At 46.5% G+C, this 16,969-nt stretch overlaps 1 protein-coding gene across 3 annotated transcripts in view; it reads left to right on the top strand.

Annotated features, from left to right (window-relative positions):
- Positions 1-14,131, top strand: part of CNNM1 (cyclin and CBS domain divalent metal cation transport mediator 1) — a 52,579-nt gene extending 38,448 nt beyond the window's left edge. For 2 of the 3 annotated variants that reach the window (XM_057737550.1, XM_057737549.1), the window contains 5 exons: positions 4,085-4,248; positions 9,515-9,698; positions 9,852-10,001; positions 10,690-10,791; positions 11,818-14,131. In XM_057737550.1, the coding sequence (XP_057593533.1) occupies positions 4,085-4,248; positions 9,515-9,698; positions 9,852-10,001; positions 10,690-10,791; positions 11,818-11,897 (680 nt within the window). In that variant the 3' untranslated portion in view covers positions 11,898-14,131. Of the gene's footprint in view, positions 1-4,084; positions 4,249-9,514; positions 9,699-9,851; positions 10,190-10,689; positions 10,792-11,817 lie in introns of those variants that run through there. The other variant, XM_057737548.1, reaches the window with a different exon arrangement.
- Positions 14,132-16,969: the final 2,838 nt, after the last annotated feature.

Genomic DNA, 16,969 nt, shown 5'->3' with positions numbered 1-16,969 from the left:
CTTTGAAATCAGTGAGGACAGTTTTTTCCCCAGAATATAAAGGGAGTGCCTAAAAATAATCTTTTTACTTTGTGAAATGTGGTAAGTGGAAATATTCCTTTGGGTCGGCTCTTGCGTAGTAAACATTTGGGAACCATTAAATCTCCATGTAACGTGAGCGAGTTCATCTGGGCTCCTAACTTGGGCTGATTTGCAGAGTCCACATTGTGGCTTTGACAGAGAGCTTTTGGCATTTGGTTGTCTGATGTTGAATATTACCCCAGAATGATGAATTTTAATAATCCTAGTTTGTGCTCCTATAAGCCTATGTAATTAAATTTCCCCACCCAGTTTAGAGAACACAGATGGACTGTGGCACAGTGACAATGACCAAACTGGGCTGTTCCTCCCTGTCCCTCCCTGATGCTCCGACAGATGTAAGTGGGCAGCTGCCAAACCCTACCTCCCCTCAAATCCCCAGACTGAAAAGGAGAGTGGGGTGTTCTTCTGTATCGTGGGTCCTGCTCCTGGGATAGAGTTGTGAAAGCTCTCCGGACACAGGTGTCACGAGTAAAGCAAGAGTCCCAGAGCTGTGTATAGGTTTTCAGGACCCCTGCCTATCAGTGCAGAATGAGGGGAGGTTCCATCCAGCCCTAACTGGCAGTGTAAAATCCTCTTCCTCCCCTTCTCCCACCCCGACCGAGTTTTACCCCAGTGTCTTCTCCACCCAACCTCAGTAACTCCAGCTTGCCATCCAAGACAGATAGCTCTTGCAGACTGACCATTCGACCATTCGAAGTCTGCAGGAATGAGGTCTGCCACACTTCTCCACAGCCATTGGGGGTCTAGAGCAGAAAACCCTGCCTTCCACCACCCAACCTCTCCAGGGCCAGCTTGAGGGTATGAGGTAAGAGCAAGAGTGGGCAAGGGATACGTTAGCAGCTTGGCTCGCCTCCTGTTGAGGAGTCCTGTGGTCAGTATCACGCATCACTGCCTGATCTGTCGCCTCAGACCTCTTTGTGCTGGGCTTAGGATTTTCCTTCTCTCTTCACTCCCCACAAGCTGTGCCTCCATGCTCTTAGGAAATGCCAAGGGGAATTATACAACTTGAACTAGTTTGCCATGCTGCTGGGACACGCGTCTGTTACTGATTTCTTCTCTTTTTTTATTAAAACATTTCCATTCCCCTTGCTCAGAAACATCCGAGTGTATGTGGACAATTACCAAAATGCCGACTCATCAGCATCCTACCTACTGAGGAATGTCAGGCTCTGGGACACAAAAACAATGATCTTGCACAACACTCAAATGAGCTGGGACTTTCTTTGTCATGAAATGAGGATTCCTTTTTCATTTAAAAATTGCTTTTATAGACCTGACCTTTGTAAGGCAGTTGTATCTTTCGGTGTTGGGAATCCTTTGGGATTTTATGAATAAACCTTCAATAGCATTGTTTTTACTTAAAAAAAAAAAAAGACATATTTTTTCCTCCCAGCACAACAATGATGTCGCTTGTGTTTGACTTGTGGGTCCTTGTGAGTGACAGCAGGGTGACTTGCCTGTGCTCGGTGTCAGTGAAGGTGAGAGCTTTGGGGGGAACAGGGACGAAGCTGTTTCCTCTGTTTCCAACATGGAGTGGAAGTGATTCAGGCAGAAGTTGTTTAGTAGATGCGATAGGATTGTGTTTTCCTATCAACCTCCCTGACCCTATCTTGAATTATGACTAAGGGATGAGGATGTAGAACAGCAGATGTGGGGTATGTGAAGCACGTTTCCCATCAGGCAACGTGGAGGATTATCAAGGAGCAATGGTCATTTCTCAGGGTAACTGAAGCTACAAACCACGGCTCACACTCTCTTCTTGTTCCAAACTGAGTTGAGGACAAGACCCACCAGATCAAGGTGTGGTTTTCCAGACTCTACTTACACCAAAGAAGTCGCACTCCTACAGGACAGCCTGCCCACTTTTCCACAACAGCCAGCCCCATGGAAGCACCACCAACTTACGTAGTCAGCTGCCACCTCAGAACCGCCGCAGCAGGTCTAGGCAAGCCAGACCTCATCAGTTTGTTTTCAAGGGACCAGGACCAGACGTGAAACGGGTATTTTTCTGCCCAGTAATACTGCCATTTACAGTCACCTTGGTGCCTCACTCTGTTCTCCATGATGCCATCACTGTCCCTCTCGGTCCCTGGTCACTCTGGTGTCAACCAGTGGATAAATAGAGCCCTAGAGACCTAACTCCAGGACCCCCTGTTTCACATGCTCTTTTAAACAGACAAACAAACCAAAGGTCCTGATGCTCCCTGCGGCCTCAAGTTGTGGGGCCAAGGCCTGAGGCTTCTTGGTGCCCTTGGATTCTCACTGCACAGTATTTAACTCTCCAGTGCATTTCTGGAGTGTCCTTCTACCCACCCCTCACTTCAAGAAGTCAGCTTCCCCAAAATGACTTAGGTTGCAGGGGAAAGGCCTTCTGATTCCAGGTTGATTGAGAGCCCTGAAATCTTTTTTTAGAACAAAATTTAGATTCCAAATAAAAACTCCTTCAGGGACTCTTAATGCTGATTTGTTCATTCTATACTTTTTTACTGAGTACCTCCTCTGGGCCACGCACTGTGCTAGGTACTTGGGTGTACAGCAAGGACCAGAAAAGACAAGGTCTCATTGAGTAGACATTACAAATAAATGGAAAAGTGTAATTAATTAAAACTTGTGAACAGTGCTTTAAAGGGATGAACAGGGGATGTTGATAGAGGAAAACGGGGAATCTTCTTAGGGTGGCCAGACCAGAGAAGGTGGTGTTTCAGCTGAGACCTGATGACTGAGAAGTGAGAGCAGGGATTGGGGGGGGGGGGGGTATTGAATGGGGGGGTTGTGTGGGGGAAGAGGGAGAGTAAGGGTGAAATGAGAGGGGGAGGGGGAGCAGGGGAAATGGCACCTACTGAGGTGGGGGATGCTTACGTGGTTGAGGATCCCCAGGGTGGCCAGTAAGCTAGAGCAGAGCAAGCAGGGGAGGGAAGGAGCCCCAAGATGAAGCAGGGGTCAAGTCATGGGGGGTTTAGGAGTCACAGCAAGGAGTGTGGATTTTACTGAGATTCAACAGGAAGCTGATTTGTGTTTTTAAAATGTGCTTTTGACAGCTGAGGTGAGAATAGATTATGAGATTATAAGCAGGGAGACAAGACTGTCGTCCAGGCGAGGGCAGTGGTAACTGGGACTTGAGTGGAGACAGAGGTAGAGGCAGACGGGTTTAATATGTCAGAAGTGGAGACTTGATGTAGAGCTAACGACTGGCAGGAGTCACAGGAGATCCCAGGTTCCTGGTTTAAGAAAGAGCATGTATGTGAATGACACTTACTGAAAAGGGGAAGACTGGAGGTGGAACCCTTAATTCTATAATCCAATCAAGGCAGTGATTATTCTGGCTCTAATGAGAAAGTGATTCAACCTATTGTCATTTTAATCTTTCCGCTGCTATAAGGTTTGCCAGACAACAATTTAACAGTTTGGCAGCTAAACAGACCATCAGACCTCCAGAAGTCACTCCAAATAGATGCTAATCATTTTGATTGATGGCAGCATTGTCTTAAGAGACAGAATTAAATTCCCAAGCTTCTTCCCTGAAAGAACCAAGGAGCAGATCTCTGAGGAATCAGGCTCTTCACTGGAACCCATGAACTGAATCTGTGTTAGGAGAGGCTGACAGCCTCCCATTTCTCTTTTTTGGGAAGAAATGAAGAGTGGCGTCTCATGGTTGGGGGAAGCAATCCACCCCACACTCATAGCAGGGTCCTCATCTCCTGCACTTAGCCCAGACCCAAAAAAGGTGGTGGACCACGGCTGGTAGAGGTCGTGGGGTGCAGGAGGAGCCTGAGCAGAGTGGAGCCGTGAGGTCTTAGGTATTTGCTCCTAGATGGAACAAGAGGGCTTTTTCCTGGGCTCTGATGGGAGGCGCGAGGGCCGGTGTTGCCATCATCTAAATGTCCCGCGGGACCTCAGTAAAACAACACCCCTTTCTCTCTCTCCCTCTTTCTGTTCCCCCTTCCTTCTTCCACACCCCTCCCTCCTTGCCTTTTCTCCCTCTCCTCTCTCTCACCCTTTGCAGTAAACCGGTCCCCTTCCCGCTGCAGCGGGCTGAACCGCTCAGAGTCTCCGAACCGTGAGCGCAGCGACTTTGGGGGGAGCAACACCCAGCTGTGTAGCAGCAGCAACAACCTCTACACACCTGACTACTCAGTCCACATCCTCAGCGACGTGCAGTTTGTGAAGGTAACACCACAGGAAGGGCCGTCCCCTGGCTCCCAGCCAGCAGCACAGCATCCCCTTCTCCCTGTTCCAAGATAATGCTGCATGGCAATTGTTCCCTGGGTTTATAAAGGCCCTGGTTTCAGGTAGCTTTATTCTGTTCCTTATCTGTCACCATTATTGTTCCTTTGTTTGTTTGAGCCATGGTTGTTCATTAAAATCTCCTGATCCCATTTTTCACGTGGAGTAACTATGATCCCATTTTTCATAGGCATAAAGTGATAGGGGATTAGCTTGACTGAGACAAGTTGCCAGGAGAACTGTTTCCTTTGGATGCCCCGCCATTGGCACCACGTTGATTTTGTTTATTCAAGATAAATTTGCAGGTGATTAATAAACCAAGTGTATAGCAGAAACCATGCTATGATTTTACCTATGTGTAAAATTTCACATATTAATATTTAAAGTCTAAAACACAATTCAGCCTGTATGTTAGCTGAAAATCTTTTGTTGTGATTATTATAACCCCTTGCCGTCACTGAGCTATTTGAGGAGAACCACTCTGCAAGTGTGGTAGAGAGAAGCAGCAATGCTTATCGCCTTGTAATTAAGAAGGAGAGCTGTTTCTTCATACCCCTCATCGAGAACGGTATTGGACAGAAACATTCTAAGGGTTCTCCTTTCTCTTGCTTTGATAGGTTTTATTTTGTTTGTTTTGTTCACCAGCATTCCACAAACCATTACACACTTGGCCTGAGATCAGAAGCAAACCCATTTACCCGAGTCCAACTAAACACCCAACAAGCCAACTTGGTAATAGTCGTCCCAGTTGCAGGCCAGGTGATGAGAGGTGTATTGAAATCACAAAGGTGGGGGAAAGTCCGTTCCTTCTGTTCAGAACACTCACCCTGATTTTTTGAAGGCAGTGTGTCCTGGCTGGCTCTCTATGTTCCAGAACTCTGCAGACACCCTGAACTAAAACTCACATTGCTGATAAAAGTAACCATGGAGAGGGATGGGCCGCACCTGGGGAGTGGGCTGGGATGCTTGTTGGTGGGATGCAATGTGCCATGCACTTTAAGTCCTCGATCTGAATTTTCCACTTAGTCCCACAACCAGCTTAAGAGGTAGGTACTATGTCATCCCCACTTTATAGATGAAGTGGGAGCTTGAGGAGCATAAGGTCACATGGCTGGGAAGTGTCAGAGCCAAACTTCAGACTGAATCTCTCTTCCTCCAGAGTCCAAGCCTTCAAGTCCCTGGGCTTTAGGGAGAGTTTAGGGAAATCAGAGCTGACAGAGCCAGGGAGAAGTGCTTTAGAAGCTAACCCAACAACACACACAGTGTGTATGATTGTGGACACTTAACTAGTCTATTGTGACTGTAAGGTTGAACCTCAGAAAACCGCAGCCCACGATTCTCCTCCCTCTTGCTTCCAGCCCTGAAGCCCTCTCATTGCAGACCTTCCTCAGAAGTGGAGGTAGAAAAAAATGGGAGAAGAGAAATTCTGCTATGCTAACTCTTAGTGGCTTGTAGTACTGGGCACGTGGTTTGTGGGCAAAGAAACTGAATGTCACTGTATGAGTCAGTGGTTCAGCAGATGCTTACTGACTACCTGCTCATGCTCAGCGCTGTCTAGGCATCAGTGAGATACCATGATGAACAAACTCCTGCCTTTCCAGAGCTTCCATGCTCATAGGGGGAGAAAGATGATAAACAAGTAACCACATAAATAACCTAGGTGATTTAGGGGAGTGATGAAGGCTATGAAGGAAATAAACAGGATTATCGGATAAACAGTGATTGGGCAGAGTTGGCAAGGAGGCCGCTTTAGAAATGGTTTTTATAGCAGGCTGAGAAAAGGACATTTTTTGTTGAGACCTGGAAGGGGATATAGAGAGAATATTCAAGATAGAAACAACAGAGGCAGGAAAGAGCTTGGTAGTCCAAGAATCTTTGTTCTGGTGCATTATGTGAGTTGGGAATGGAGTGTTGGCAGCAGTGTTGCCTGGCATCTTTAGGCCAGACTACGGCGTCTGGATTCTGTTTTAAGTGCATTGGGAATTTTTGTTAAGCTTGTTTCTTAGGTCTTTCCATGTGTCTTAGTCCATTTGGGCTGTTGTGACAATTACTGTAGATTGGGTGGCTTAAACTGCAAACATTTATTTCTCACAGTTCTGGAGGCTGGATCTCCAAGTTCAAGGTGCTGGCAGATCCAGGTGGTATCTGATGAGAGCCCACTTCTTGGTTTGAAAATGGCTGTCTTCTCTTTGTATCCTCATATGACGGGGAGGAGAGAAAGAGAGAGCACGCGCGAGAGAGGAAGCAGGCTCTCTTCTCATAAGGACACCAATTCCATTCATGAAGGCTCCCCGCCCCCACCCCCCGCCGTCATGACCTAATTACCCCCATCATCGTGGGGGTTGGGATTTCAGCATATGAATTTTAGAGGGGACACAAACATATTCATTCTATAACACCATTTATATCGTAAGTTGAGAAAATCCATATTTGGCTTTGGGGAGAAAAGTGAATGAGATTTTGAGGAGTCCCGTTTCATGAGCAACTATGATGAGCTAGAGTTTTCTGAAACGTCTCTGGGAGTGCATAGATTGGAGAGCACTTTCAACAGATGGATTGGGCAACTCCTCAGAAAGGAACGTGTTAGGATGAATACCTAACACTAAGTTTGTAAGGATTTTCCTAAAACTTACAGTTGATCTCACATATCCACCCCTAAAACATAAGGAAGGGGAACATTCCATAAATAACAAGGAACATAAAAGGAAAGTCTCTTTCCTGATGTGAGCCAGTGGGGTGTTGAGAACTCCAAATCCAAGGTCAATTCTTAGGTGCAAGTGTCATCCTTTTTCTCAGGCCAGAAGACCTTGCTGTGACTGGGGCAGCCAAGCCTCACAGTACATGGTTCTTTTTTCTACCTAGATATTTTGAAATTGAGAAGACTACATGTCAAAAGTAGAAGCTGAGGGGAGGATAGAAACAGTTAAAGCATTATTTAGAAACCTCTTTCAACTTGTGGCTCTAGTCTCTTAAAAACTTCAGTTGCAATGGATTGTTCTACAGAAGGGGACGTAGTGAGTTCAAGCTTTTGTTTAACATAAGGGTTTGATTTTCTCCTTTGTTTCTTATTTTATTGTAAGTTAAGGTGATACAGTAAACTGATGCTGAAATTTTTTTCCTGATGACTGAATGGACTTTTAGGGCCATGTTCAGGCTGCTCTTTTACTCATCTCCTCAAACCTGCCTTTTTTTTTAATATGAAGAGAGTTTTTTAGGAAGCTCAAGGGGTGATTTCACTGGCCGAAGCCCCTTTGACTGACTGCAAGGGCTTTTCCTGTCCAACAGACTAAGCTCTAGAACTGTTCATTAAGTCCAGGAGTAATTTGAGTTCAAGATAAAATTAGAAAGGTGTATCCAGTGATTTTCTGGGAAAGGTATTAAAGCCCTGATTAATAGTAGTTAATAAGTTATGAAGGTACCAAAGGATCCTTATGAATTTTTTAGAAGTATTCTGTAAATATCATTTTTAAATTAAGAATGTTTGGCAGATGTCGTATAGCCAGACTATGTATAACCATGGCCAAGATGCCCCATCACCATCTGGTGGCAGAATCTCTAAATTGCAGAATAGTGTTTTGAGGGAAGACTAAACCACCTGAAAGTTGAAAATATAAACAGAACATCATAAAATGATTGGAAATATTACACTGGCTGAAAGGTTAACTTCTGGACACATTGACTGCTAAGTCAAAATATCCCAAAGGAGTATTTTGTACCCTTTACTTCTGTTAGTTTCAAGATAAACAGCTCTCCATTTCCTTTGTAATTTAGAGGATGCTAGATTCTTAACTGGCCAGAATATAAGACAACTTGAACTCAAGCTATTGTTAAGAAATAGTTGTAGCTACAGTAATGAAAAGAGAACAAGAACATATTGTCTTTTGAACAGTGGTTTGATTCCCTCAGTGCCAATCAGTAAGTATTTGTTGAGCAGTAATGATGGTTCTAGGCACCATGAGCTATACTCAAGAAATATAGCTGGGGAGAAGAAACATTAAGTCAAGTGACAGTGACCAATGCAGGGTAGTATCTAATCGATTACAAAATTGTATGGCACTTTATTGAAAGCATTATATTGGCTTAATGTATTAGACCTGTAAGAATTAGGGAAGAATGAGAGGAGAGTAAAGGCAATGCCAAGAGCGGGGTGGGGGGGGGGGGGGGGGCGGCGCGGGGGAGGGTGCGGGGACACTGATAAATAGGGATGGAAGGCGAGTGAATGTGGTGCATTCAAGGAATGTGAAGGAGGAGCTGAGCTGGACCAGTGGTTCTGCACTGGCAAGCAGTGGGACATTATGGCCAAGCCAGGCTGGATTTTCAAAACTGGGCAGAGCCGTTTAATTGATCTGCTAGACCGTCACTGTCTGATAAAGTAGCCAGTCTCCACATGTGGCGGTTGAGCACATGAGATGTGGCTCATCCAAACTGATGTTTAGTAAAATGTCAAATACATATTGAATTCCAAAGACTTGGTACAAAAAAGAATATAAGATTCCTCATTAACTATTTTATATTGGTGACATGTTGAAGTGAAGTTATTTTGGATATGTTGGGTTAAATGAAATATATATATTATTAAAATTAATTTTACCTGTTTGTTTTTACTTTTTAAAAATGTGACAACTAGAGAATTTTAAATTACCTATGTAACTCATGTAATATTTCTCTTGGACAGTACTGTGCTAGGTAGAAAAGGCTTCATAGGTGACCAAGAGGAGGGAACTGACAAAAAGTTATGCTTGAATCTAGAAGTGCAGCTGCGGAGATTCCCTGAATACATTTCCAGAGTGATGCCTTCTCAAATTTTTTTTAAGGTGACACATTGACATGATATTTGTGAGTTTTTTCTTAACTGAAAGAGAGGAAGCAGTGTGTAAGCAAGGCTGTGAGATACCTAGAACAGGTAACCAATGGACAGTGCCTTTGTCTTGAATAGGCAGTGTGTTTCACACCATATTTTCTAGGCAAAGGGTCATTTGGTCTTCTTTAACTAAACTGGAAACCAGATCGAAACTAACTAGTTAAAAGAACCCAAACAGTAATATCAAGTGCTTTGTTGAGCTTATCAAGTGTCGTTTAGGAAACTTTCCTGTCCTTTAAGCCAGGAGAACCTGCAAAGCACCTTAGTGGGGCTGCTTCTGAGCTCAGGGAGGTGGGCTACATCCAGTTCCTCCTGAGCTTTGGCCCCTTCTCTGCCTTTTCCTTCCAGGTCACGCGGCAGCAGTACCAGAATGCGCTCACTGCCTGCCACATGGACAGCTCACCCCAGTCCCCCGACATGGAGGTGTTCACTGATGGAGACTCCACCAAGGCCCCCATGACCCGGGGCACACCCCAGACCCCCAAGGATGACCCTGCCGTCACCCTCCTGAGCAATAGGAATAGCCTGCCGTGTAAGTCAGTTGAGCGGATGATGGACCGGGCTACCATAGGCTAGGGACGGCCCTGCCTTCCTCCTCAGCCCTGCCCAGAGCTGCCATCTTGTCCTTATGGGGCCCCAGGTCTTCTCCAAAGCAGGGAGGTGACACACTCACTGTCCTCCCCAGGCAGCCGCTCAGATGGGCTGAGAAGCCCCAGTGAGGTCGTGTACTTGAGGATGGAGGAGATGGCCTTCACCCAGGAGGAAATGACGGACTTCGAGCAGCAGAGCACACAGCACCTCTCGCTGTCTCCTGCAACTGTTCCTCCGAGAGCAGGTCAGGGAGGGAAACTGGGCGCCACAGGAGCAAGTAGGGGTGGGTGTCAAGGCCATCAGGCTCTGAAACGGCCCAGGGTGAGCCAGCTGAGGGAAGTCTGGGACCCCCAGCCCCCACGTGAAACCTCCCACCTCCTTATGCCACCAGGGAAGGGAAACAAGGCTTACTGGGCACCCACCATGCATTAGACCCACCTTAATTCATTCACCTAGGAAAACAGTGTGTAGGACACTGTTAGCTAGGTTTCCACCTGGATTCAGATCCTGGCTTCTCCATTTAGGAGTGCTGCAACTTTAGGCAAGTTACTTTAACCGAAGACTAGGTTTCCTTATCTTAATAGATATGTTTCCTTACATTAGTAGATATAAATCACGGTTGCTAGCTCATGAAGTAGCTTTGAGCATAAATGAGGTAATATTTATAGGAGGGCACATCACAGTACTTGGTACCATGCTCCCTAAATATTAGGTCTCAATAGTTATTATTAGGCCTAATTTACAGATTAGGAAACTGAGGTCAGCCATCACTCTTGCTGACAAGGCTCGTCCTTTCCTTAGGGCCCCAGAGACTAGCAGTAATCTGGTTTTGAACTTTCACTTGCTGAGGAACATCAACCAAAACGCCCTACCTGGATCCCTGGGTGTGTAGGTGGAAAGGCTTGTGTTCTTTCTTCTTTCCTTTCTCTCAGCATCAGATAGTGAATGCTGTCCTATCAACCTGGACACAGAGACCAGCCCCTGCAGCAGCGACTTTGAGGAAACCATGGGCAAGAAGTTGCTGAGAACCTTGAGTGAGTAGCTCTTCACCCAGACGAAAACCACCCACTGGCTGGTTAGTACGAAAAACATGTTAGGATCTTACTCCTGGAGGAGGGATCATTAACTCCTGCTGGGAACCCTAATGAGGTACAACTGTGGAAACCCATAACAGGGCTTGGGCCAGTATTGCACCCTCGATAGTTTGGGGATCTGTCCCATTGAGTTGGTGGTCATCTAGGACGGGAGTCTGCAAACCATGGCCACAGATCAAATCCTGACCTCCTTCCCCTGCCCATTCCTATAAAAAATAAAGACTTATTGGACCATAGAACCCACTTGTTATTGAGGGCCACAGTGGCAGTGTTGAGTAGTTGCAACAGGGACCAAATGGCCTACAAAACCTAAAATATTTACAGTCTGGTCCTTTGAAGAAAGAATTTGTGTACAGGAGACTCAATAAAAAGGAAAGCAACGTCCTCTGTGGAAGGAAGCCAATGGCAGAGAGAATAAGGTGAAAAATACTCCTTCCTAAAAACAATGGTGCTGGGAACAGAGTGCCCTGCTATCCTTGAGGACAGTTATATAATTACCCTCACTTGCCCCAATGCAGAAGGGAGGTTGCCTCTGATCTAGTGAATGTTGGTCCCTGGGGGTGGATCCCAGCTACACCCACCACCTGAGCCAGGGACATCAAAATCCATGAGCCCAGTCATCTCTCAGAGGGTGTCTGGCAGGCATTTGAGCTGGGGATGGGGAGGCAGGATCCTGAGGCGTTACGTGGGCTTCGCTCAATCCTCTCCAGGAAATCTCCATCCCATTGGCACTAGCCTGGGTGTGCAGCTTTTTGGAGATGTCATCTCAGGTGGAAGGTGCATTCTAATCCTACACAATGTAAATATGCTGATGTCAGCACCAGGAGACAATGCAGTTTACTTGTGCCAAATTATCAAGGGCTTTTTCTCCATTCCTGCTTCTATTTTGAAGAGAGCTTGGAGCACCAAGAGAGTTCAGTGTCCTCCCAGTCTTACAGATTGATCCTTACAAGCTGTGTTTTTCAGGTGGTCGAAAAAGGAAGAAGTCATCAGATGGAGAGAGAGCCTCTGAGGAGAAGTCCAACTTAACGCCTCTTATCACATGACAGAGCAGTCCGCGTTCGCTGGGTGTGTGAGATTCCAGCGCTCTGGGGAGAACCCATCGTCCCATCATCTGCTTCTCCCCAAGGCCTCCCTGACAGAGCATTCTGCTTTCCTTACCGCCTCTTCACCCCTCGCTGTCGGTTTGGCAGGTTTTCCCTCGTTGCCTCCAGTTTGACTCAGAGCCTTGCGGTGGCCATAACGGAATGAGGTGCCTCCGTGGAACATGCTAGAAATGGTCTTATCCACAGCACAGTCTGGGACGAGAGAAGAAATGACCCCAGGCTGACAATGCCACTCTAGGAGCCCTGACGCCCTTTTTGTTCTTTGGTGTCCCCTGGCACCATAGTTCATGCTTAGCTTAGGTCAGAAGGTGCCACTGGCAGACGGGCACAAAGGAGGCTGCAGCAGCAGACAGGAAGCTTAGCTCAGGAGATGCACCAACAATCCCTTCAGAACATTAGAGCAACGGAACTCAGTCACGTTGGCGTGTGAAGTTACAGGACAGAAAACTGTCAGTGACCAGTTTCCTGTTAGATAAGGGTTCCAGCAGCCTGGGAGGTGTGTCTCAGCTGGAATGGAAAGAATGTGAGATGGGACCTCAAGTCACTGTATTTCCCAGGGACACATCTATTTTGGCTCCTGATCAATAGTCATCAATCCCTCAATAAATCTGCTCTGGAAGAGGAGGAACAGGGAGCAGAGAAACCCATTTGGGAGCCAGAGATGGAACCTCAGGTTTTAAGTTAAAAAAAAAAATTATGCGGAAAAGTTTTTAGCCATGACAAACCAAAGAGTGCCCAGGTCGGCCAAGAAGGATGCAAGCTCTCATGGGACTTAAGTGTGTATTACACTGGAACATTGAAGAATCACTCTTCTTTTTTTCATCTATTCCCCCCACCCCCCACCCTTACTCCACTCCAGCAAGTCGGCTGAGTGTACTTTATTCCAAGAATATACCAGATCTCTAGTTTTTCACCTGATGTTGGGGCAGATGCAATTCCAAGTATTACCACCAGATGGCAGGATGACTGCACAGACCTACTTGAAGCATAAACTTGTTCTGATCAGGAACCACACAGCCAGCCTTAGGGAAAATGTGAAAGTAAGACAAGGTTGTCTTCTGGACACCTGCCTCCCTTTCTGATGTATATCCCACCCCTTGGGTTCCCTAGATCAGGGAGCCAGGGATCTAGTGATCCAGTACTACCTGCTGATCTCCAAACCATTCCCTAACTTTTCTCTGGGGTATATCATTCAGGCTTTCCTCACCTTCCTCCAAAACCATTATTCCGACCTCCCCACACCCAATCAATCAATAATCACATGGGGAGTGGGAAGGCTGATAATTCCTCTGGGTTATTTGCATCTCAAAAGAAAATGCTTACCCACAGGAACCTTTAACTCAGGGGTTCTTAACTTGGGGTCCATCAGTCCAGGGGCTCCACTGTTGGACTTCAGAGGCTCTGTGAAACCCCTAACTCTGTCAGAACTTAGAGCCTCCATTCTGTGTGTGTTTTCCAGAGGGCTAAAGATTTCATAGGATTCTTAAAGGTCTCAGACCCACAAAGTGTTAAAACCCACTATTTTAACTAGTGGAACTTTCAGCCCAGAGTTTCTGCAATGCAGAGTGAAGTGAATACTGGGTAGTTCGAGACAGATTTTTAGTTGTAAATGGTCTTCTTAAGTGTCCATCAAATCGATGGGGAAAGCTGGCACCCACCAAGTGGAAGTCATCAGAAATCCTTGGCACACCCTATGGTATTGTACAGCCTACACCTCACATAACTTGGTCCCTCCTCCCCCGCCAAACCAGAGCAGGTGTTACAGACAGGAGGGGCACAGCATGTGGAAGTAGATTTTCCAGCTCGAGATGCCTTTTTCAGCAATGTATTGTGACTTCACATCCCTTGCCTGGCTCTGCCTGAGGCTCAGCAGTGCATGACTTTTTGTAGATAACTCACAGCTACCACCCACCCCCAACACCTACTCTTGCCTGGTAGAAACAGGCAAAGTGTCAGCCCTCAGTGCTGGGTACCTCCGACCTAAACCAGTAAACAGTGAGTTTCAAACAAGGACTGCCATCATGCAGTTGTCTTGCCCAGCTGGCCAGTGGCCCAAGGGGGCCTGCCTGGCTAGTCTTCCTTTCATTACCCCTTAGGCCACTGCTGTTGCATTAATCCCTTTGCAAAATGCCTAAGGAGCCTGTCATCACTCCCCTCCCTATTCCCTGCCCCAACCCAAGATTTTCTTCAGGTTAAAAAAAAAAAACAAAAAAAAAAAAACAGAGGATTTTAAAATAAAGCATTTGTGAAGGCTCAATAAATTGTAAATAATTTTTAAATAAAATAAAAATGCTTTTCCTGGAATGTGGCTGTTTTCCTTGCCCCAGCATCTCAGAGTTCCGAAGTGGTTTCATTTGAGGTGCAGGGTGGGTGGTGTACACACATAATTATCTTACCTGAGACCCACCTGCCTGAAGAGGCACCCCTCTTGAGACCAGGTGTGAGGTTGCCGGTGAGGTTACAGGAAAGCCCTGGCGCTCTGCTTTGGGATGTCAGATGCATAAGATTTTGCAGGAACAAATGCCAAAAATGGAAAATAAAACCTAAATGGGAAGCGAGAGTGTGACTTTAGACAAGGAAGAAGCACGAGGATGATAAAGAGAAGGGCTGCCATTTGCCGGAGCCCTGTGATGTGTGAGGCAGGAGGCTGGGCACCTTCCAAGTTCGAGGTCTTGGGGGCCAAACCCAGTCTAGCACTAGAGACAATGTCCTGATCACTCTGGCTCGCTTCTGCAGGCCCTGTGGGGAGGAGCCAAAGGGGCCTAATTCCAGCGATATCCAACCAAAGGCTGGGAAAAGGAACAAGGGAGCGGGCAGGGCTTATTGATTTAAACCAAGGCAGGAGCGAGGGGACGGCCAGATAGGTTGGGGCATTTGAGGTCTTTGTGGAAGGTTGGAATCTGAGCAAAGTCTCCAACCAGCACACAGGACAGTTAGCGAGTGACCTGCACCAGGACAAGTCGTGATTCTTCCCAGGAGCCTCCATAGGCTGTTACATTTGTTAGCAGTAAATAAATAATACTTACAACTATTTTGCTGAGAGTTTTATGTGCCAGGTCTTGTGCTAAGCAGGTGTGCACTGTGAACGTCAGAGGTAGGACTGTCCACGCTTGCGAGGAAACACACGTCCTTAGGCTCCGCCACTTTCTGGCCGTGGAACCTAGAGCAATTCAGCTAACTGTTCACAGCCTATTTCCCTATAAAACAGGGACAGGCTTGACACCTCCTTCCCAGCGTGGTTTTGAGAAAGAAATGAGAGCGCCTGCATGTGAGAGGCACTGAGCAGCGAGAAGCCCTGCAGTAAAGAAACCTGTAACTTGCTAAGCCTGGCTTTTCCCAGACTTGCTCAGAGGCCCCATTCATGTGAACACTCATGGGAAAAAAGAAAAATGCTGTGGGGAATATATGCAAGAAGAGAAAGGATAAGGCCAGATTCCCACGGAGGTTGGGGCTTTTTTTAATGCTCAAAACATTCTGAGCACTTTGGTAGGTATACTTTGGCTTAAAGAAGTCTTTTCAACCAGTTTTTCATTAGCAACTCTCCTAAAGAGAAAAATTAAATTCAAATTCTCCTCAACCGAGAAATTAAATACCCAGAAATAAGATTTGGTCAAGTAAGATTGTGCTTTGGAGGACCACGAAACTACTTTAATATCTCAGACTTTCTTTTTCCCCATGAACCAATTTTTGCCCCCTTAGAGGTACGATCACCCTTGTTGAGAATTCATGGTTTGCAAGCTGTGTTTGGGAAGAATGATAGAAGATTGACGGAAGGTAGGGCTTCCCTGGTGGCTCAGTGGTTAAGAATTCTCCTGCCAATGCAGGGGACATGGGTTCGAGCCCTGGGCGGGGAGGATCCCATATGCCGAGGAGCAACTAAGCCCGTGTGCCACAACTACTGAGCCTGCGCTCTAGAGCCCTCGAGCCACAACTACTGAGCCCGTGTGCTGCAGCTACTGAAGCCCACGTGCTTAGAGGTTGTGCTCTGCAAGAAGAGAAGCCACCTCAATGAGAAGCCTGCACACCACAATGAAGAGTAGCTCCCGCTCGCTGCAACTAGAGAAAGCCTGCATGCAGCAACAAAGATGCAACGTTGCAAATAAATTAATTATTTAAACAAAACAACACACACACACAAAAAGAAGACTGACAGGAGGTAGAATCATTTGACTCCAGTTTTTCCCATCTTCCCTTATGAAGGGCAAGCATCTTTAAATGGGAAGGAGAACAAATATTGACAGAAAAATAGAATGAAAGGCAATGAAAAGATACGCGCGAAGTCACCTCATCACTTAAAGTTGGTTCCCATCTGCCAGACCCAATCACTCACCTGCACATGTTCTCTGAAGGACTGCTGAGAGCCAGCCAGGTGGTGAAGGATCTGGAAACCACAATCTGTGTGGAAACCCTGAAGAATCATGGAGGGAGGAGTTTTACATAGAGAAGCAAAAACAAGGAATAACAACTACTCCTCAAATATTTAAAAGGTCATCAATTAGAAGTGCCAGTAGACTTAGTGTCTGTGGTTTAAAGGAAGGGTGGGGGACCGGGGGAGTAGGACAGATGGAGATCAAATTCTGGATCAAGGTAACAAGATCTTTTTAATGAACGTGCTCCATTAATAGAATGGGATGTTTCACCGCGTATTGAAAGAACCCAGCCCCCCACCCACTCCAATTAAAAGTGATGAGTCGGGGACAACACAGAAGAGACTCGCGCACTGAGAGAGAGGCTGGAGTTTATGAATTCTAAGACCCTGATCGTCCTTCAGGATTGTAGGATTTTATTTCTTCCGTCTTGAGGCTGGGTTAGTACAAGGCTTATAGGCCTGTGGAATGCAGCCCAACACTGAGTGTTCCTGATTTGCTGACAAGATTTATAGGATAGGGCCACGCACCTGCACTCCAGGAGCTCCAGTTTCTCAGCCTCAGAGTCGTCCCCAGGCTGAGGTGTTGGGTGCCACCACCCCCGGCCCAGAAGCCTCCCACTCTAAGATGGCCCCGTGACTCAGT

The sequence above is a fragment of the Hippopotamus amphibius genome, chromosome 5, assembly GCF_030028045.1.
Source record: "Hippopotamus amphibius kiboko isolate mHipAmp2 chromosome 5, mHipAmp2.hap2, whole genome shotgun sequence".
NCBI classification, from domain to species: domain Eukaryota; kingdom Metazoa; phylum Chordata; class Mammalia; order Artiodactyla; family Hippopotamidae; genus Hippopotamus; species Hippopotamus amphibius.
This window is presented reverse-complemented; position numbering and strand designations above follow the sequence as displayed.